This window comes from Mustela nivalis, assembly GCF_964662115.1.
Source record: "Mustela nivalis genome assembly, chromosome: 6".
NCBI lineage: Eukaryota > Metazoa > Chordata > Mammalia > Carnivora > Mustelidae > Mustela > Mustela nivalis.
The window spans coordinates 118745981-118769989 of NC_139025.1; the positions used below are offsets into that span (position 1 = coordinate 118745981).

At 37.1% G+C, this 24009-nt stretch overlaps 1 protein-coding gene across 2 annotated transcripts in view; it reads left to right on the plus strand.

Moving 5' to 3' along the window:
- The window catches only part of SCAPER (S-phase cyclin A associated protein in the ER), a 524869-nt gene that overhangs the window by 428016 nt on the left and 72844 nt on the right, over window positions 1–24009 (plus strand). For both annotated transcript variants that reach the window (XM_082735980.1, XM_082735981.1), the window contains exon 26: window positions 12334–12566. In XM_082735980.1, the coding sequence (XP_082592106.1) occupies window positions 12334–12566 (233 nt within the window). The remainder of the gene's footprint in view (window positions 1–12333; window positions 12567–24009) is intronic.

The following is a 24009-nucleotide window of genomic DNA, read 5'->3' on the forward strand; positions in this document are numbered from 1 at the left end:
TATGTCTAATGACAGTAACTAAAGGAAATAAGGTAGTGCCAACAGTATAGAAACATCTTCTGCTCTTGGAACCCTTTTGCATTTTTTGCCCTTTTTTCCTTACTCTGACACGGTCTTGAGAGGGCTTTCCTCTTTTTTTTTTTAAGTTTCTGTTTAAATTGCCGTTAATATACAATGTGTTAATGCTTTCGGGTGTACAATATAGTGACTCAACACTATCGTACGACACCTGGTACCCATCATAGCAAGTGCCCTCCTTATTCCCCATCACCGATTTCACCCAGCCCCACCCACCTCCAGTCTGGTAACCACCAGTTTGTTCTCTATACTTAAAATTCTTTTTCTTGGTTTGCCGCCTTCTCTGTTCTTTTTTCCCCTTAGCTTATTAGTTTTGTTCCTTAAATTCCATTTATGAATGAAATCAAATGTTATTTCTCTGACTTATTGTACTTAGCATTATACCCTCTTGATCCATTCCTATCATTGTAAATGGCAAGATTTCATTCTTTTATAGCTGAGTAATATTCCATTGTATACATATACCTCATCTTTAGCCATTCATCAGTTGATGGGCACTTGGGCTGTTTCCATAATTTGGCTATTGTACATCAGGGTGCATGTATCCCTTTGAATTAGTATTTTGTATTATTTCAGTAAATACCTCATAGTACAATTGCTAGGTCAAAAGGTAGTTCCTTTAACTTTTTGAGGAAATGCCATACTGTTTTTCAGACTGGCTGTACCAGTTTGCATTCCCACCACCAGTGTAAGAGGGTTCTCCTTTTTCCATGTCCTCACTAACACCTATTGATTCTTGTGTTGTTGATTTTAGCCATTCTGACAGGTGTGAGGTGATAGCTCATTGTAGTTTTAATTTGCATTTCCCTGATGATGAGTGATGTAGAACATCTTTCCATGTCTGTTGGCCATCTGTATGTTCTCTTTGGAGAAATGTCTGTTCATGTCTTCTGCCCATTTTTTAATTGTTTTGGTTTTTGGTGTTTTGTAAGTTCTTTATATTTTTGGAAACCCTTTATTGAATATGTCATTTGCAAATATCTTCTCCCATTCTGTAAGTTGCCTTTTAGTTTTGTTGATTGCTTCCTTTTCCTGTGCAGAGCTTTTTATTTTCATGAAGTCACAATAGTTTATTTTTGCTTTTTACCTCCTAGGCTCAGGAGACATATCTAGAAAGAAGTTGCTGTGGCTGATGTCAAAGAGGTTACTGCCTATGTTGTCCTCTAGGATTTTATGGTTTCAGGTCTCACATTTAGGTCATTAGCCATTTTGAATTTATTTTTGTGTCTGATGTAAGAAAGTGGTCCAGTTTCATTCTTTTGCATTGTTCTCGTTTTCCCAACATCATTTGCTAAGGAGACTGTCATTTTCCATTGGAGAATCTTTCCTACTTAGTTGAAGAATAATTGACCATATAGTCGTGGGTTTGTTTCTGGAATTTCTATGTTAATGCATTAATCTGTATGTCTGTTTTTGTGCCAGTACCGTACTGTCTTGATCACTGTGGTTTTGTAATATAACTTGGAACCAGAATTGTGATGCCTCCAGCTTTGCTTTGCTTTTCCACAGTTGCTTTGGCTATTCAGGGTCTTTTATTCTAGGATCATTTAGGATTTCAGGATTGTTTGTTCCAGCTCTATGAAAAATCCTTTGGTATTTTAATAGGGATTACATTAAATGTGTGGGGGCGCCTGGGTGGCTCAGTGGGTTAAGCCACTGCCTTCGGCTCAGGTCATGATCTCAGAGTCCTGGGATCGAGCCCCACATGGGGCTCTCTGCTCAGCGGAGAGCCTGCTTCCTCCTCTCTCTCTGTCTGCCTCTCTGCCTGCTTGTGATCTCCGTCTGTCAAATAAATAAATAAAATCTTAAAAAAAAGATTTATACATTAAATGTGTGGATTGTTTGGGTAGCAAAGAACAATATTTGTTCTTCCAATCCATGAGCATGGACAGTTTTCCCATTTTTTTGTGTCATCTTAATTTCTTTTGTCAGTGTTTATAGTTTTCAGAGTACAGGTCTTTGACCTCTTTGCCTAGGTCTATTCCTAGGTATCTTACTAGTTTTGTTGCAATTGTGAATGGATTGATTCTTTCTCTTTCTGATGCTTCATTGTTGGTATATAGAAATGCAAGATTTCTGTACATTGGTTTTGTATCATGCGACTTTACTGGATTTGTGAATCAATTCTAGCAGTTTTTTTGGTGGAGTCTTTCAGGACTTCTATATAGAGTAGCATGTCTCTGCAAATAGTGAAAGTTTTACTTCTTCCTTGCCAATTTAGATGCCTTTTATTTCACTTCATTTTCTGATTGCTGTGTCTAGGACCTCCAGTACTAGTTAAATAACAGTGGTGGGGGTGGACATCCCTGTCTTGTTCCTGACCATAGAGGCAAAGCTCTCAGTTTTTCCTCATTGAGGAGGATATTAGCTGTGGATTTTTCATATAAGGCCTTTATTATGTTGAAGTATGTTGAGGTATTCTCTCTAAACCTACTTTGTTGAGGGTTTTTATCATAAGTGGATGTTGTATTTTGTCAAATGCTTTTTCTGCATCGCATGAAGTAATCATAAGGTTCTTATCCTTTCTTTCATTAATGTGGTGTGTCATGTTGATTGATTGGTCAGTATTGAATAATAAGTCCCCCTTGATCATGGTGAATGAGTCTTTTACTGTATTAATGGGTTCAGTTTTCTAGTATTTTAGTGAGGATTTTTGCATCCATGTTCATCAGGGATGTTGGCTTTTGGTTCTTTTATTTTAGCGGAGTCTGTACCTGGTTTGTATCAGAGTAATGCTGGCCTTATAGAATGAATTTGGAAGTTTTCCATCCTTTTCTATTTTGGGGAGTAGTTTGAAAAGAATGGATATGAATTCTTCTTTAAGTGTTTGGTAGAATTCACCTGGAGCCATCTGGTCCTAGACTTTTCTTTATTAGGAGCTTTTATACATTTCTTTCAGGTTGTCCAAATTTGTTGGCATATAGTTAGTTCTTCATAATATTCTCTTATAATTGCTTGTATTTCTGTGGTGTTGGTTGTTATTTCTCCTTTCTCCATTGTGATTTCATTTATTTGGGTCCTTTCTCTTTTCTTTTTGATAAGTCTAGCTAGAGGTTTATCATTTTTATTAATTTTTCAAAGAACCTCTCCTAGTTTCATTGATTTTTTTTCTATTAGTTTTTGTTTTTGTTTTTGTTTTTTAGCTTCTCTTTTATTTATTACTGCTCTGATCTTTTTATTTCCTTCCTTCTACTGGCCTTAGGCTTCATTTGTTGTTCTTTTCCTAGCTCCTTTAAGTTTAAGGTTTGGGGGGCGCCTGGGTGGCTCAGTCCTTAAGCATATGCCTTTGGCTCAGGTCATGGTCCCAGGGTCCTGGGATTGAGCCCCACATCAGGCTCCCTGCTCAATGGGAAGTGTGCTTCTCCCTCTCCGCCCCCCCTGCTTGTGTTCCCTCTCTCACTGTTTCTCTCTCTCTGTCAAATAAATAAATAAATCTTAAAAAAAAAAAAAAAGTATAAGGTTAGGTTGTTTATTTGAGATTTTTCTTGGTTCTTGAGCTAAGCCTTTATTTCTAAACAATCTCCTAGTGGTTCTCAGTGAACTTAATTCATATACTGACCATTGTGAACAAATACACTATACAACTTAAAAATACATAAACCCAACTTCACAATACTAAATATAAGTTGGATAGAATTACCACTGGATTACCAAGTTAATTTTCTCTCTCTCTCTTGGAATCACGTTACAGAAGGATGGATTTGTACTACTAAGAAAAGCATCCTCCTGTATTTTGAAAAAGAATGTAGAAAGTTTTTGGAACAATTTTGGTAGTATGAGATAGTGGTGGATAAAGAATGTGAATTTGCCTTTTAAAAGTGATAATGACTTCTAATTTAATTTTACTAAAACTCTTTGCCTCAGGGCTTGGTCCTAAAAATATTGAATTTCTCCTTGGAGCAGGTTTAGAGAAGCAGCACAGTACTTATTCCAACCCTGATGATTTCTTTATCCTCAGGAAAGTCTCCTCCTCTGGACCATGGTTTCCTCAAATATAAAGTAAAAGAAAAAAATTGATTGTGAGGTTCTTTCTAGATCTAAAACTATATGAAATATCTGCAGACTTTACAAAGGTCAAATATATTTTGAGAGGAAGGGGACATTTTGCAGTAAGAATATATACATGAAATCAATTTTTAATTTGCAACTATAAGATAATGGCCACACCAGTGTATTCTGAAGAAATATACTAAAGGAAATACCTTTCATCCATTGGAGAAAGTTGTGGTTTTAGATTTCTGCCTCAGAAGTGACAGATTTAGAAGAGCCAAAAGCTACATAGCTCTGTTTTTTCCCAGGCCAGACCTGGTGCATAACAGCAGGTGGTAGTTACAAGCACTGCTGCATGCTGGGAAAGTAACCTTCCCCTGCCCTTCACAGACCACCCACCCCAGGATGGAATGTGTTCCAGATTCAGGTAAGCCAGGTGTGCAGTAGATCAGGGCAGTGAGCAGGGGGGTGGGGAAGATTTTGCTAGCACACCTTTCCTAAAGGACAGGGTCCTCAACCTGCAGTGTGCTCTTGGCCAAACAACTGTGCTGGAAGTTAGTTCAGACTCCAGTGTTGGTCTATAAACATGTATGAGAACTCGATGTGTGCCTTTCATCTACTAAGTGTCCCAAAGAGCAGACTGCTAATGAATTATTTTACCTCTGGCAAGTAAAGATGATATCCAAGTAGACAAAAGACAACAGTATAGAGAATTGAATACATTATCCTTACAGTATAGATACCTTCTGCAAGTTTCTTTTTATCGAATCTCATTTTTAAAGAGGAGAAAGAATCTTTTGTCTCACTAAAGATAAGCCCCTCCTTACCTTAATTTAGGCAATTTTGAAATTCTTTCCTTGAGAGCTTGTTTGGAGGTCCTGGCTGGGGAGCGCAGCTGCTCTGTACCCTTGACGGAAGAATGATCTTCCTCTATGGGGGAAGGTGCTCCTCTTCCACCAAGCACGCAGCTTTGGGACAGTTGTACATGGACCAGTGAGGGAGAAAGGGGACACCCACCTAGCCAGCCGGACCAGCCAAATCAACCCTGGTGATCAGTGGGGTGGCAGATGTCGCAGCCAGATCACCCTCACATCCTGAAATTCTTTCCTATGGGTGCCTGGGTGGTTCAGTTGGTTAAGCGTCTGCCTTTGGCTCAGGTCGTGATCCCAGAGTCTTGGAATCGAACCCCGCATCAGGCTCCCAGCTCCACAGGGAGCCTGCTCTTCCCTGTGCCTCAGCCTCCCTCCCCCCGCTCCCGTCTCTCATGAGTAAATAAATAAAATCATAAAAAGAAAAAACTCTTTCATAGATGAAACATTGGTTTCTTATTAAAGCATTGCTGTTAAATTATTTAAAACCAGCAAAAGAAAAATCTATATAGAAGGATAAGGAATTTTTTTGTGACCATTTGAATAAAATGTCCTGATAAGACAAAAAAAAGACAAAAGAAAACTCTGTTCTCAGCAGTGAAGTGATCAATACTAATGAAAAAAAAAAAACACAGATATACATGCACAGAATTCTATGGGAAAATATGATGAGGACTGAACTGAATGTCAGACTAACTTAGACTGTTGGAAACTAGAAAATTATGGGGAGAAAGTAAAATACTGTTCAGTACAGTGAGGGCCTTTAGACCTAGGTCTGAAATCCCAGGATTCAGTGCAGCAAGCCTAATAAGGGAAGGCTGGCTCCTGCAGGCCACAAGCGTTCTTCATCTAACTGCCAGATTGTTAGAGAAGTTTTTCAATTTGTGTTTATGAGAAACTGCCAAGTGGTGTTTCTAAAATCAAGTAGAAAGCCCCAATGAAATAGAAAATCAAAAGTTGTCAGCAGTGGACAAAGAACATAAGAATATCATAAAAATATATCTGATTTACATTATACTGAGCTTATTTTCTTGGGGCTGATGAAGAAGTGACATTTCACGCTCAAACCACATTGACAGTTTCTGAATAATGAGATTAGTACATTTAACCCAGAATTATCCCATCAACCCTTAAATATATTTTCTTGCCCTTTGGCCAAAATGAAGGTCTAAAAGAATTTTTCTTCTTCTTCTTTTTTTTTTAATGGAAGAGACATCAGAAAAACAATGTTTGGCCCATGACCAATTGTTGCTTCCCTCCACCAAAGACAGAGTTTCTACAGATTCCTCAGTAAAAGAGATGCCCAATGAGAGGAAATCTGCAGGGGGTAAGAGAAAGCACATGGGCTTTAAAGTCTCATAAATTCAGGTTCAAGTCCCAGACCTTCCATTAACTAGCATGTCCTTGATATCTCTGAACTTGAATTATTTATTTGTAAAAATTAAATGTGATGATATAAGAAAAATGCTTAAGCATTTTTGGCTTAGTAGAAAAACCTCATAGATGTTAATCTTCATCCTTTCTTCTCTTATCCCCTCCCAGTGAGTGTGACTCATAATTCAGCCCCCCTTTTGGGGGGTTATCTTTAGGTTGTCATTTTGAGCATAAGCTAGTTATATGTAGTAAGTAATAATATCAGAAGAAATAAAAATGAGCAAGTCTTAGTAATAACTGAGTCTCACAATAAAGTGCCTTTTTTCACTCATATATGTCCTTTTTTGTGTTTCCAGAACTGGTGTCACATTTTGCTACTACCTGCTTCTAAAACGGTCACCGCTTTTCTCTTTTATATTGTTCTTTCTGTTCTTCTATAAACCATAAAACCACAGTTTGTTACAGATTTTTGTAAAATCAAAGTCTGCAGGCTCTGAATGACCCTTAAGGTCAACAGAGCATCACTCTGATCCCTTGGCCATTTATGTAGTAGATATGCAAATGCCAGATAAGCAAGTGATTAAATAAATGACATTAATTTTGGTATTTCAGATTTTTTACATTTTTCCTTAATTCTCAACTATAGTCTTTAAAGATGCAGTAGTGGATAAAGTACTTCTGATTTAGTGAAAGATTGCCAAATATACATGCATAGTGTTTTATTTGAAATACTTGAAGGAAATCAGTACAGGTTTCTTGAAAAGAAAGGATTATGAAAATTTGTGATGATGAAAAACCTTTACATTACCCAGAAATGTATTTCTCATATTCTCTCTGTAGTGTATAAAAGAAAAAGTTGTGTTTTTGGTGGATTTATTGAGTTAATTTTAAAATGTGGCCAATTTGAACACACAAGTTACATTTCCTCTGCCGGAGGCCCACTAATATTACAGTAAGTAGATATAGGCCTGAATCCTCAAAAACAGAATGGGAAGAAAAGGAATGCAAATATGTTTTAATCTGGAAAGGAGATAGTTGAAAGATGGTTATCTAAAAGCTAAAACCTAATTTAGCAGGAAGAAAAACGCCAGAAGAAAATTTGTTCCGTAGAACCCCAAAAGGCTCAAGAATTAAAGTCAACAGGATTATCAGAAAATGAGGTTGAAAGTGGGGCTATAAAGTCTAATTGATTGACAGTCTAAATAAGAGGCAGTTTAAATGTCCTAGATTTCATCTGCCTTGTGTACAGCCAAGTGCCTCCTTCCCACAACTGTGGCAGAAGAAAAAAGAGTTTGAACCAAGGTTACTCCAGGCATGGGGACACCATCTACAGCCACAAAAAGTCATACAAAAACAAAATGATTGGGTGCCTGGGTGGCTCAGTGGGTTAAGCCTCTGCCTTCAGCTCAGGTCATGATCCCAGGGTCCTGAGATCGAGCTCCACTTCAGGCTCTCTGCTCAGCAGGGAGCCTGCTTCTCCCTCTCTCTGCCTGCCTCTCTGCCTACTTGTGATCTCTGTCAAATAAATAAAATCTTTTAAAAAAATTATTAAGTGAAAAACTATTCCTTAAATAATGAGCCTCTCAGCCTTCTTCAGAATTCTATGAATCTGTGCAAAAATGGGCAGCCCATCTTATGTACTCCAGGCTTGGAAGATACAGGATTTCATTCTTATGAAACTAACTCTCCTGGAAGAACTGATATATAAATACTAATATTTGGGATTCCCACAGTGGAAAAGCTAGGTATCTGTTTAGTCATCCAAACTGAAGCCCTTCACACAGAATTTGTATCTAGCTTGTGACTGGATCAAGTTTGTGATACACTAATCTGTCTGTTTATCAGTCTTGAGTATGAACAGAATGTCCCACATGACCACATATGTAAGGAAAGCTTAAAATATAAAGTACAGAGAAAGAACTCAGAGGAGATAGAGACCATGTAGGAAACAAAATAAAAATCTTTAAAAAGTGTAATCTCACGGAGATGAGAAATATTGTATCCGTAGAACAAAAAACTATAAAAACAAAACATATATGGAGCCAAAAAGAGCACCTAAAATTAGAGACATCTGGGTGGCTCAGTCAGTTAAGTATCCAACTCTTGGTTTCTGCTCAGGACATGATCTCTCCCGGGGTAGTAGGATTGAGCCCCTTGTGGGGCTCCATGCTCAGTGCAGAGTCTGCTTGAGATTCTCTCTCTCCCCCTCCCTCTCACTCTCCCTCCACATGGTGCTCTTTCTCTCTCTCGGAAATAAATAAATCTTTAAAAAAAGAAATCTCCTGAAAATTAGAAATATAGTAGATGAAAAACTGAGAAGGAGGACTGGAAAATAAAGTTAGGTGATCTAAGAAGTAAGATAAAAAACAAAGGATAAAAAGCAGGAGAAAACAAAATACTAGAAAGTTACAGGCTCAGTTCAGGACCAGAGTCCAACAGAGAAAATGAATGGGAGGAAATTAGCAAAGAAATAATGCAAGAAATTTCCCCATAAGTGAAACATGAAGTTTTCAGATTAAAAAGACAACTGAGGGGGCGCCTGGGTGGCTCAGTGGGTTGGGCCGCTGCCTTCGGCTCAGGTCATGATCTTGGGGTCCTGGGATCGAGCCCCATATCGGGCTCTCTGCCCAGTGGTGAGCCTCCTTCCCTCTCTCTCTCTCTCTGCCTGCCTCTCTGCCTACTTGTGATCTCTACCTGTCAAATAAATAAATAAATAAAATCTTTAAAAAAAAAATGGACAACTGAGTTTTTACACACACACAATGAAGAAGGACCTATACAGGAAATCAGAGATAAGAAGTTCCTATAAGTTCTGAGAAAGGATGAAACAGACTATGTACAAAAACATTAGGAATTAGATTGGACCTCTTAACAACAGTGCTTGAAGTTGGAAAGAAGGGAGCTGTCTTTCAAAACTCCAAAGGAAAGTTAGTTCCAACCAAGAATTCTCTATTCAGCCAAACTATCATTCAAGTATAAGGATGAAAGAAAGATATTTACAGACACACGGGTCTCAAAATTTTTCTTTCCATGTACCATTTTTTAAATTATTATTATTAACCAGCATACAGTACATGATTAGCTTTTGGTGATTCATTAATTGTGTATAACACCCAGTGCTGCACCCTTTCTTAGGAAGTTGTTGCAATATATTCCTCAACAAAATGAGAGAATGAGAAGAAAAAGAGGAATCCAAGAAATAAAGGGAATCTAACCTGGGAAGGCGTGGGAGGAATTCTTAAGATGAAGATAAAAGACAGTCTCAAAATGAGAGTCATACAGTACAGAGCAAGCAGGCCAGGTTAGTGCAGGGGGTGTGGTAGGGTTCAGGAGAATGTCTCCACTGAGAGAGCTAAAAAGAACCAATAATTCCTGATGCATCTGAACTTGAGAGGAAATTCCAATTCAGCCAGAAAGGTTGACAATGCATTAATAATAGGTAAATAGGAAATTCAGCATACAAAAAAAGTTACCGAGGGGCACCTGGGCGGCTTAGTGGGTTAAAGCCTCTGCCTTTGGCTCAGGTCATGATCCCGGGGTCCTGAGATCGAGCCCTGTATCGGGTTCTCTGCTCAGTGGGGAGCCTGCTTCCTCCTCTCTCTCTCTGCCTACTTGTGATCTGTCTGTCAAATAAATAAATAAAAATCTTTTTAAAAAGTTACCCAACTAAACAAAAAGCTTGTATAAGAAAGTAAATATAGTCATCATATGATAAATAGCTTAACTGTGAATAATATATGTATAGTCATAATGGAAGAAACAATACCACGCAGTCAGTAGTACTGCAAACCAAATATTCTATTTCTCTCTTTCCAAGTACATAGTAGGATGACATTTCTTGGCTCCCTTATGGTTGGGTTGGACTATGTGATTAGTTCTAGCCAATAAGGTGAGCAAAAATGGTGTCACTTTCAGATACTGCATTAAATGTTGATATAGGACCTTGCAGAGATCTTTTTTTCTTCTCTGCCACTGTGACCTGCAGTGCCTTGTACTGTCCCTGATAAATTAATTTATTGGACTATTCAAATTAAAATTAGTTAAAATTAAAAATTCAGTCCCTGGGTCACATTAACCACATTTCCAGTGCTCAAAAAAGCCACTTGTGACTAGTGCAGATATAGACAGTATAGACTGAACACTTTGATCATCTTAGAAAGTTCTTTGGGTCATTGTTGCTAGAAATGATAGTTGCTTTGTCACCTGGGCTCCCGAGTAAGGACAATAGGGATGCAGAGTTTCAGGCAGCCTGACATGGACATGTCATGTGAATGAAAAATAAAGCTTTATGTTTGAAGCCACTGATATTTTTGAGGAGTGTTTCACTGCACCATAACCTGCTCTTTCTGACCTTTAATAGTTTCAAACTCCATTCATCATATACCACCTTCTGAATTGGGACAGTCTAGGTTACACTAGTCACAATCTGAAAAGCTTTGTGTGACTGTTTTATAACTGCTATAGAATTTCAAAGGGAACTTTCATCAGTTAACTGGAGTACATACTGCAGAAAAATTCTAAATCCTTGGGCTTCAGAATGGCTCAGTAGTCAGAGATAACTTATGGTCAACAGTCTTATAACAGGCTAGTCTCAGTGAAGTGATTTTCATGAAATGTCTAATTAACAACAAAAGGAATGGAAGAAACATTTGCTTGTGTTTATAAAGATCCTTTTCTTTTTTAATCCAAGTGATTATTTGTTCCTCTGTCTTCTGATAGAACTGGTGCAGGTATAGAGTGAGGATAAGCAGAGGGTGATTGTTACTAAGTAAGTGCATTTGTAAAGTGTCATCATTTGCCAGGTGTTTTCCCCTTCATCATTTATTTGAACTTTATAGTAGTCTCAGCAGGTAGGCAGATATAGAAACCAAGTCTCAGAAATGTAAAATTATTAAAGTCCTATAATCTGCTGAAGAAAAACTGGATCTTGAATATAGTACCATCTGATTCCAAGTCCATACCTCCTTTCTTCCCATCCTTAGCTTACTGCCTCAGCCCCTTTCTTGGTAGTAAGGCCTTCAGGAGGCAGCTCCTCTTCTTCTTGGGAAGAGTGAGCCTTTAAGTAGCCAATTGCAGAACAAGGACACAGAGCTCCTAGCCTGGCAATTATGTATCTAGCCATTGTACTTCTTAAGTCATCCTTCTTTGTGACAGCTGATGTTCATACACAGTAGTATTTACTCCTAGTAATAGGAGGAATCATAGTAAGATTAGCAGTTGTACTAGCAGATAACATGTCTGTGGGGCTTACCTATGTGCCAACACATTGTTCTAAGAATTTACACAGGTTGATTTACTGCTATGATTATGATTATCCTCATTTCACAACTGAAGAAACTGAGACACAGAAAAGTTAAGGAACTTGTCTAATACCATATAGCTTCAGAGTCAAAACCCAAGCCCAGGTTCTAACTCCTAGTCCCACTTTTAACCATGTTACTTCCTGTAAACTATACACAAAGATGGCCAAATATGACCCTATATATTAGAGGAAAAGCTGTTTTGCCATTTTGTGATAAAAAAAAATACAAATTTCACTTTAATAAAGAAATTTAGATTAGATATTTTTAGAATTCAATGAAAGAAAAGAATTCAATTCAAGAAAACAATGCTGCTGTCAGTTTACCCATTAGTTCATTTTCCGGGCTCATACAAATTTTAAAAATAATTTATTCAATTGAATAAACAATATTTATTGAGTACTTAATATATACATAGGCATGAACTAAGCATTTTATACTTAATCCTCACAAGAACTCTAAGATATAGGCACTGTCGTTGTCCCTGTTTTATAAATGAGAAAATGAAGCTTGGAAGTATTAACCTGGCCAGGGTCGCTCAACTCGCAAGGACAAAGCTGAGACCTGAACTCAGCAACATAACGTCAAAACCAATACCTGAACATTTAACTAGCCACCTCTACAATTTCAAAATTACTTGTGATTCCAGAAAGGTTCCAAATTATCTCTGTCCGTTTCTGGTGGTTTTACTGATATATAATTACTGTATTTTTTCCATCTAGGTGTATGTTCCAGATGAAAATAATGCTATTTTGGGAAGAAATACAAATAAGCAAGTTTTTGAAGGTTTGACAACTGGACTTCTCAAAGTCAGTGCTGTGGTTTTTAGCTGCCTGATTGCCAATCGACCAGATGGAAACAGCCAGCCAGCTACACCAAAAATATCAACACAGGAAATGAAAAACAAACCTTCACAAAGTGATGCTTTTAACAGTCGAGTTCAGGACCTCATCAGGTAAAATTGCTACATTTCTTCAAACTTTCTTCTTCTTTAAAAAAAAATACTAAAATTATTTAAATCTCAGTGCCCATGTGAAGGCATTGGTTCTCACAACACCATCCATAAATTCTTGGTGGAAAATACACTACATTTTGTAACACAGAGAAGAAAAGTCCTGTTAATGAAAAGCAATACAGTTAGAACTCATCTGTCATTCTTGATATTTAGATACTTGATATTAGAATATGTAGTGTCTAAGCTTTTATAACTTTCTTTCTGTCAACTATTTCCCAACTCAAGAATTTCTAAGAACTCCCTTATTTCAGGTCATCTCTGGTTTTAAACTTGGTTCAGACTTAAAACAATAATAGCTATTATTTATGGAGCACTCATTATGTAAACATATTGTAATAGAAGCTTTGCAGCCCTATAGGTGTAGGATTTCTAATTCAGACTTTGTAGGTGGGGAAATTGCCAGAGAGCTTAAGTGCTTTGCCTAAGTTTATGTAATAAATAAATATAAAAAGTAGGTAGGAGATTTGAGATCAAAACTCAGGTCTAGCTAGATTCCTAAAACTTGTGTGCTTTCCACTACACAAACGTAGCAATTTCTGACACCTGCTCAAGGTCAACCCTTGTTCACTCCTAAGGTCACCTCTTCTCCAGGGAAATTTCCTCCTATTCTGACATCTGAACTCTTTTTCCCTCAGGAATCTTGAATCAGGCAGGGCATTTAATTTCCCAGTAGGGTTCCATTTGGTGTTAAACAGTTTCTTGCCCCACCTATCAGTAACTTTTCTGTGATCAGCACAGATCTCTGGTTTCCAAAATCCATGCAGTTTATTGCTCTGAAGCTTATGGTAGGTTAATAGGTTAAAAGAGAATGTCCTCTTCTACATTTGTCTCAAAAGAATTTATAAATTTCCTCTGGTTTTTCTGTGGTGGTTTCTTGTGAACAGTTGTTTCATTCAGTCTTTTTCTTACCCTTGATTATTTTGTTCACTTTTCCCTTCCATTTACCTGTCCTCTTTCCCCAAGCATATTTATTCTAGAAAGTACTAGGCTCTTTGGGTTCACAACCATTTATCTTATAGCACTTGACTTTCATCCTCCCTGACCTTTCAGTTTCTTGATCCCCTTCAATTTCCCCACCTCCTTAGGTCACTGTAGAACCTACAGCGTCTCTGCTAATACATGCCATTCTGTTCCAGCATTCTCCTTTGGGCTGCCGTGTGATACAGCAACCCTGCATTCTTGTCCATGCCTCAGCTGTGATGAGGTAGAAGGATCAGCCAAAGGCTTCAGTGTAATTCTAATGGACTTTCCAGGAGAAAATACATACGTTTTCACATATATTATCATGGTTCCCAGATCGTTCCTTAATGAGGAAGGTATTGGGGAAAAAAATAATCTGCCAAACCAAATCTCATGTATCTTCAAATGGATAATGGACAATCACAGTCCTTTAGACAAAACTCTGCCACTCCTTATCTCTGACTTGAATCACTTTTGGTGAAGGTTCTTTTCTTACATATAATGCATTGTTAGTTGACTTCATGATGGCTATGTGCAGAACCACAAACTGTAGTTTAGATCTGCCTAATGAAGCAAACAGAACATGTCTAATTCTTTCCATGCTTGCTTTCTCACCACCTCAGATATAATAACTAGAAATCTCACTCCAGTCCCTGCCATAACCTGGGAGTTTTTTTCAGTTTATATATCTGTAGAGTTGTAAAGCTGGGCAGAGAAAGTTCGAGCACAGTCTTTAGTGCTATTCTCTGGCTTGTGCTCTAGAAATAGAGCTAGAGCAGAGCACAGCACCCTGACACATGGCTCCTCCTTCTTCTCATCTGGGAGAAAAGAAGCAAGAGGATTTCTAACAAAGATGGTAATACCAGGATTTATTGTCATTATTTTATATGGTGCAGTCTAGATCTAAGGACGTCTCAGAAATATTTATCAGTTCATGCAATGGTCACCTGTAGCACTTGGTGCCAGACGCCATACAAGTTCCTGGGATACAAAACAAATAAAAGGACCTTTAACAAGATGGCCTTCAATGGACGAATGGATAAGGAAGATGTGGTCCATATACACTATGGAGTATTATGCCTCCATCAGAAAGGACAAATACCCAGCTTTTGTAGCAACATAGACAGGACTCGAAGAGATTATGCTGAATGAAATAAGTCACGCAGAGAGAGTCAATTATCATATGGTTTCACTTATTTGTGGAGCATAACAAATAGCATGGAGGACATGGGGAGATAGAGAAGAGAAGGAAGTTGGGGGTAATTGGAAGGGGAGGTGAACCATGAGAGACTATGGACTCTGAAAAACAATCTGAAGGTTTTGAAGGGGCGGGGGGTGGGAGGTCGGGGTGCCAGGTGGTGGGTATTATAGAGGGCACGGATTGCATGGAGCACTGGGTGTGGTGCAAAAATAATGAATACTCTTTTGCTGAAAATAAATAAAAAATAAATTTTAAAAAAAGACCTTTAACAGAATATCCAAATATTACTGTTTGGCTGTCAAAAATCAGAACTTCTTTCTAGAAAGTGAAAATATTGGCAGTGACAGTGTTTAGCACAGTTCTATGAAAGCAGTATTGTTTGTAGGATAGAAGCAGATTGCATTTTTAAAAAATACTGATTTGAAATTTATTCAGGAAATGGACCAACCCTGAAGCTCCACAATTCTGTTTTCCAACTTTCTTCAGATATGATTGACATATAACATTGTATAAGTTTAAGATGTACATTGTGATGGTTTGATACAAATATACTGCAAAATAATTACCACAATAAGATTAGTTAACACCTCTATCACCTCACATGATTGATTACCTTTTATATGTGTGGTGAAACATTTAAAAGCTACTCTCTTAGCAACATTCAAGTACATGATATAGTACTGTTAACTATAGTCGCCTTTGCATCTCCAAAACGTATTCATCTTAGAAATGGAAGTTTCTACCCTCGTACCCTTTGACCAACATCTCATTTTCCCTGGGCCCGGGCCTTAGTAACCACCATTCTATTCTCTATTTTTAGGAGTTCAGCTTTTTTAGATTCTACATATAAGAGACATCATACAGTATATGTCTTTTACCATCTAACTTATTTTACTAAGCATAGACTTAACATGTCTTCTGGGTCCATCCATGTTGTTGCAAATGGCAGGATTTCCTTCCTTTTTTGGATAATATTCCATTATCACTTCTTGACCTTTTGGCTAAGATCAAGTGTGGATAATATTCCATTATACACACACACAGACACTCACACACCACATTTTCTTTATCCATTCATCCTCTGATAGACACATAGAGTTGTTTCCGTGTGTTGGCTGCTATCAGTAATGCTGCAGTGAACGTGAGAGTCCAGATATCTCTTTGAGATGGTGATTCATTTCTCTCAGATATATACATAGAAGTAGAATTGATGGATCATATAGTAGTTCTATTCTCAGTTTTTTGAGGAACCTCCTTACTGTTTTCCATAGTGACCATACAAATACACATTCCCACTAAAAGTGTACAAGGGTCCACTTTTCTCGACATCCTTGCCAAAATTGTCTCTTGTCTTTTTGATAATAGCCATTCCTAGAAGTACAATGTGGTATCTCATTGTGGTTTTAGTTTGCATTTCCCTGATCATCAGTGAGGTTGAGCATCTTTTCCTGTACTTGTTGGCCATCTCTATATTCTTTGGAAAACTGTCTATTCAAGTCCTTTGCCCACTTTTTTTTTTTAAGATTTTATTTATTTATTTCACAGAGAAATCACAAGTAGGCAGATAGGCAGGCAGATAGAGAGAGAAGGGGAAGCAGGCTCGCCGCTGAGCAAAGAGCCTGATGCGGGGCTCGATCCCAGGACTCTGGGATAATGACCTGAGCCGAAGGCAGAGGCTTTAACCTACTGAGCCACCCAGGCACCCCCTTTGCCCACTTTTTAATCAGATTATTTGTGTTTTTACTATTGAGTTGTAGGAGTTCCTTATGTATGTTGGATATTGACCCTTTATCTGATACATAGTTTGCAAATATTTCCTTCCATTCAGTAGGTTGCCTTTTCATTTTGTTGTTTGTTTCTTTTGTTATGCAGGAGCTTTTAAGTTTGGTGTAGCCCCACATCTTTATCTTTGTTTCTGTTGCTTATGCTTTTGGTATCATATGACAAAAAAAAAATTACCAAGTCCACTGCAAGGAGTTTTTTTTCCCTGTGTTTCCTTCTAGGAGCTAAATGGTTTCAGGAGGTCGTAAATACTTAAGTGTTTAAGTCTTTAATCCATCTCAATTTCATTTTTGTGAGTGGTGAAAGATAGGGGTCCAATTTCATTCTTCTGCAAGTGATTATCCAGTTTTTCCAGCACCATTTATTGAAGAGACTGTCCTTTCCCATTGAGTGTTCTTGGCTCCCTTGTCAGATATTTGTGCACTACAGATGCATGGGTTTATTTCTGGGTTCTCAATTCTGTCCCATTCGTATAGACCAATGGGACAGAATTGTCTTTGTGCTGGTACCATACTGTTTTGGTTACCTCAGCTTTGTATTATAGTTCAAAATCAGGAGGTGATGCCTCCATCTTTGTTCTTCTTTTACAGGGTTGCTTTGGCTCTTTAAAGTCTTTTGTTGCCACACAATTCTTTTCATCGTATCCAATTAAATTTTTATATTTATCTCTCAAAACAGGAAAATGAAACAGTACAACCAAAAGGCAAATAGATGAGTCCAAGTCACTGAAACCAGTCTTTTGGAATCAAAAGTTATTAAATGTAAGGCATCTATTCAAGAAGTTATAAAACTGTGTTTAGCATTTTGCTAGCCAACAAACCCTAGCCACATACAAGGAGGTAGCATAGGCACATCAGTCTCCCCAAATTCAAAACTGAATACATAATCTTTCCACCCAGAGGAACTCCTTTTCCTGTGTCCTCTGTACTTGTCAGTGGCACCAGTATCCCATTCAATTACTTAAGCCCACAATCTAAGCATTGTCAGACTCTTCACAGAGACTCCTTTACCAAACCAACATTCAAGTCAGTCTTTACTACTTATTGATTCTCCTTGTCACTCTCTCTCAGATTTACCACCTTCACTCTACTGCTTGTGTCTTTAAATGTGCAGGTTCTCTTGCAATAGCAGATAGTTTGGCTATTTCTCTCTCATTTCTCCTTTTCAAAATAACTTCTTTTTCCTAATTATAAAACTACTCTGTGCTCAATGAGAAAAACAATTTGGAAAACACAGAAGAGAACAATGGGTATTTTTATAAACACACAAAAATTACCTCAATTCCTTCCACCCAAAGATAATCACTGGGTTGGTTTTGATATACAGACATGTGTTTTTTTTTTTATTTTAAAAATACTGTAATACATGTACATATTATTTATCATGTTTTTATTTATTTTTCTAAATCAATAGGAACTTGCAAATTACTTTTTACTGGCTTTCCCAGTATTTTATTATATAGCAATGATTTGCTTCAAGTAACCTATTATTACTCATATAGGTTTATTCTAGTTTTTTTACTACAGATACCACTATGAAGAACAACTTTGTACACTCACCTTTCCCTACAACTGATTGTTTTGTTTTCTTTGTTTTTAGTTGATTATGTACAGGTGAGATTTTATTTTATTTTATTTTATTTTATTTGAATTTATTTTATTGAATTTTATTAATGAGCTTGTTTTATTTATAATTTATATTTTTTAATTTAATTTATTTTTTTCACTGTTCCAAGGTTCATTGTTTATGCACCACACCCAGTGCTCCATGCAATATGTGCCCTTCTTAATACCCATCACCAGGCTCACCCAACCCCCCAGTCTTCTCCCCTCCAAAACCCTCAGTTTGTTTCTCAGAGTCCAGAGTCTCTCATGGTTCATCTCCCCCTCCAGTTTCCCCCAACTCACTTCTTCTCTCCTTCTCCCAGTATCCTCCGTGTTATTTCTTATGCTCCATAAGTAAATGAAATCCTCTTACACTGGTGGTAGGAATGCAAGTCGGTGCAGCCACTTTGGAAAACAGTGTAGAGATTCCTTAAGAAATGAAAAACAGAGCTACCCTATGACCCTGCAATTGTACTACTGGGTATTTACCCCAAAGATATAGATGTAGTGAAAAGAAGGGCCATCTGTACCTCGATGTTCATAGCAGCAATAGCCACAGCCGCCAAACTGTGGAAAGAACCAAGATACCCTTCAACAGAAGAATGGATAAAGAAGATATGGTCCATATATACAATGGAGTATTATGCATCCATCAGAAAGGATGAATACCCAACTTTTGTATCAACATGGATGGGACTGGAGGAGATTATGCTGAGTGAAATAAGTCAAACTGATTGTTTTCTTAAAATAAATGCTAAGGAGTAGAATTTCTAGGTCAAAAGAATATGCATTAAAGTTTTTTGTCCATATTGCCAAATTGACCTACCCAAAGATTACCTATAAGTAATCATAGGTTTATACAATATTTATACAGCAACTCAATTGAGCCAATTGATGGATACATATATCAAGAAACAACAGTGATCTTAAATAAACAACCTAATTTTACATCTCAAGGAACTTGAAAAAGAACAACCTAAGCTCAAAGATAGTAAAAGGAAGGAAATAATAAAGGTTAAAACAGAAATAAATGAAAAAAAGAATAGGAAAATGATAGAAAAGATTAACAAACCTTCAAATGGACAAACCTTTAGCTAGACTAGCCAAGAAGAGAGTGGACCCAATTGAGCCTTCATACTTTAAGAATACTAGGTACATGTACAGAGGGACAACTGTGGAGAGGCAGCAAAAGGGCAGACATCTAAAAACCAAAGAGAGTCCTCAGAGGAGCCCAACATTGTCAGCCCTTTGATCTTGGACTTTAAGCCTTCAGATTGCTGTCAATCCCACCTTCAGAACTTTGCTGAGATGTGGATGGAATGTACTAAAACATTACCAACCATCCTACTATGAAAGTGGTAGCACAGGGCCATAGGTAATGCCTCTGCTTATTTGGAGCAGTACTAGTTCCTTGGGGTAGGTCCCTATTTACAAGACCTTAGTTCTCTGCTGTAGAGCTGACTGTGTCACTGACCAAATGGCAACATAGGTTCCTGCCAACTGCAGTTCCCCTCACAGGAAGACCAGCTAACAACTATCTGTAGATAAGATGCCATTGTGAAAATATCAGAAATTGAGGGTGGGTGAGGCTGAAGTAAACCTCCCTGAACAACAGGGACCAAGAAGAACTGCATTATAAGGGTAAAAGGAAGAGCTAACACTCTGACTGCATTACCCCTCCCGCAGACTGGCACAGTGCTACATACACTGAGAGGGTTCTGCTAAGCCTATAGTTTGTCCAGTGCAAAAAGAGATCCCAGAGTGAACATCCAGCTCCCCTGGGGCACTGGGACACTCCCTCAGAGGCCCACTTGGGTTTTGCCTCATGAGAATCACTGGGGGAATCTGTAGGGCTATCATACGATGGGGGGTCGGGGGGATTGACAGCAATCAGCTCTCAAATCCTGGTGGACTGCATTCCTGAGCAGAAATCTCAGATAGGATTTCTGCCCATTCATAGACATAAACCAATAGTCCCATCTGGACAAGGAGCTTGGTTAGCAGTTCTCCCTGATTTGGTTCCTTAGTCACCAGGTTGTACTGGCTGTAGAGCCTGTTCTAGAGTCCCACCCAGGCAGGGGAGCAAATTGACATCCCTGCCCAGCTGCTCAGCATTACCTCGGGTCTCAACCAGCCAAAGAACCCAGGAAGCCATGAAGCCCATCCAACAGCTGTGCATAGGCAGGTAGCCAAGCCAGCATCTCTACCCAACTGTTGATCATGGTTTCTTGCCCCACACATAAACAGGAAGCCTGAACAGTGACCCTGAGAAACCTCAAAGCATAGCCTATAGCCCCATCCAACTATGAGATATAGCTGGGAACCCCTCACAACCAGAGAACCCAGCTGGCAAACTTGCCCAACATCAGAGTACAGCAGCCTACCTAGCCTACCTAGAGTGCAGCCTGCAGCCCTGCCCAACATCAAGGCACCACCTTTCAAAATATGGCAAGAAAGAACAGCCAACCAAGAATACTGTACCTGGTAATGCTGTCCTTCAGAAATAGGGAAAAAATACTTTCCCAAATAAACAAAAGCTGAAAAAGTTCACCACCATTAGACCTGCCTTACAAGAAATGCTAAAGGGTACTCTTCAAGCTAAAACAAAAGGAGGATAACAACAAAAACACATGGACATGTAATAGTCACTGGAAATAGCAAACATATAGGCAAAGTCTGAATGTCTGATACTGTAATGGTGGTGCACAATTCACTTAAAACCCTAGTTTACAGGTTAAAAATCAAATATATTGAAATTAACCATAACTACAGCAATCTGTTATTGGATAAACACATATTAAAAATATAAATTATTATATCAATATAATATAAAATATATAAATTATAAAAATATACATTATATAATATAATAAATATCTTTTATATTTTTAAAATATAAATATTATAAATATTTATAAATATTTATAAAATATAAATTATAAAAAATATAAATTAAAATATAAAAAATCACATCATTAACCTAAAATGTGAGCAGGGAAGAAGTAAAAGTAAAAGCATAAAGGTTCTATATGCTGTCAAACTTAATCTGCTTAAAGTAAGATGTAATAAATATATTTTATTTAAGACTCTTGGTAACTACAAAGGAAAATCACACCACCACAAAGAGTCATCAGATCACAAAGGAAAACAGCAAGAAAAGCAAAGAATAAGGAAAGTATAAAAACAATCAAAAAACAGCAAAATAGTAAGTCCTTACTAATAAATAATTACTAATGGTGTAATTGGATTAAATTCTCTAATCAAAGCACATAGAGTGGCTGAATGGAGGAAATAACAAGATCCAACAATATGCTTCCTATAAGAGACTCATTTTAGCATTAAGGACATACATAGAGTGAAGGGATGGAAAGAGATATTTCAAGGAAATGGCAACTAAGAGAAAGCAGGGGTAGCTGTATTTATATCAAACAAAATAGATTTTAACCTAAAAAGAGACAAAGAGGGTCATTGTATAATGATGAAGGGGTCAGTCTACTAAAAAGTTACAAAGTGATAAATATTTATGTACCCAACTCTGGAGCACCTAAATATATAAAACAAATACTAATAGAACTAAAAGAAATAAACAATAATTTGATAATAGTTATTAACTTTAATAACCCACTCCCAACAATAGACAGATATTCCACACAGAGAATCAATAAGGAAAGAGCAGATTTAAACACTATAGACCAAAGGACCTAATATACATAGAACATTCTATCCAACAGCAGCAGAATATATATTCTTCTCAAGTGCACATGGAACATTTTCTTGGATGGATCATATATTATGTCACAAAACAAGTCTCAACAAATTTAAGAACATAGAAATTTTATCGGGTATCTTTTCCTACCACAATGGTATGAAACTAGAAAATGGTAATGGGAGGAAAGCTGAAAATTAAACAGCACAGTCCTGAACAATCAGTAGATCAAAAGAAGAAATTTTTAATATTTTTAAGACAAATGAAAATGGAAGCACAACAAGCCAAACCTTACACTACACAGCAAAAAGCAGTTCTAAAATGGAATTTTATATTGATAGACACATATTTCAAGAAACAACAGTGATCTCAAATAAACAACCTAATTTTACATCTCAAGAAACTAGAAAAAGAACAACCGAAGCCCAAAGATAGTAGAAGGAAGGAAATAATAAAGATTAAAGGAGAAATAAATGAGAAAAAAAGAATAGGAATAGAAAAGATTAGCAATACCTTTAATACCTTCTTGGCTAGACCAGCCAAGAAGAGAGTGGACTGAAATATAATTATACATGAAAGAGGAGATATTATACCTGATATCATAGAAATACTAAGGATCATAGGAGACTATTATGAACAATTATATGCCAACAATTTGGACAACATAGAAGAAGTGAGTAAAGCTTACAAAATACAAGTACCAAGACCATATATCATTAAAAAAAAATAGAAAATCTGCACAGACTCGTATTGAGTAAGAAGATTGAATCAATAATCAAAAACACAACAGAAAAAAGCTCAGGACCAGATGGTTTCACTGGCGAATTCTACCAACACTTAAAGAATTAATGCCAATCCTTCTCAGACTGTTCCAAGACAAGCTGAAGAAAAGGGAACACTGCCAAACTCATTTTACAAGGCCAGCATTACCCAAAGCCAGAAAACAAATTACAAGACGAGAACTACAGCCCAATATCCCTAACAAAGGTAGATGGAAACATTCTCAACAAAATACTAGCAAACCAAATTCAAGAGCACATTAAAAGTCTCATACACCTAACACCTAAGTACCAACTGATAACATTTTTCAGTAACTGATGACATTTTTTTATATTGCTTTAGATTTTTTTTTCTTATTGATAAGAAAACCAAATGTCGCAGATGCAGCTAACTTCCCATCTTCATGCTTTTCCCCTTACTCCCTCTCAGGAGCTAAATCACTATTTTAGTTTGTGTATGTCATTCCCATGCATGGTTTTATAATATATATATGTGTGTGTGTATGTATGTTTTATATATAAGCAGTCTATAAAAATATGTACGTGTATGTTTTTGTAAACATATGTATAAATTATTTGTACATCTGTATTTAAAGATCAAATAGATATCCATAAAGTACATTATCTACCTTCTATTATTTCATGTATTTAAGATTTGCATAAATGCCATCATACTGTTTTGTCTACTTCTTTTTTCACCCAACATGTTGTTGAGATTTATTTATGTTAATGCATATACATCTGATTAATTCATTTTAACTGCTCTACAGATTCTTTTAAATGTATAGATTCACAGTTTCCTTATCCATTTTCCACCTGAGGACAGTAATTTTTACTTCTTCAGCATTTCAAGAAATGATGTAGTGAACATCCTTGTAGAACTCTTTTCTTGCACCTAAATGGGAGTTTCTTGAGTTTACATGTTTATAATGTGAATTTATGAATACAATGATAAATGCATGTTTAACTTTACTAAGTAATGCCAAATTGTTCTCCAAAAATAAGTATACAAACTTCACTTCTCATCAGCAAAGGATAACAGTTCCATTTCCCCATATCTTTATCACTGTTTTATGTTAGCACACTTACGAATTACCAGTCTGATGTGTGAAATGGCATTTTGTGTCATCTTCATGTACATTGTGTTTATCACTAGTGAGGGTGAATATTGTTTATTGGCCTTTGTTATAATCAGAATTCATTTGTAGGAAACAAACCATCAAAACTATTTTAAGCAGAAAGAATTTAATACATGGAGTTATGTGCTTACCAAATTGTTACAAGGACTGAAATAGCAGGTTGTAGACTAGATCTCTGGAAATGACTCCTAGAAGAGCACTGCAAAACTGAA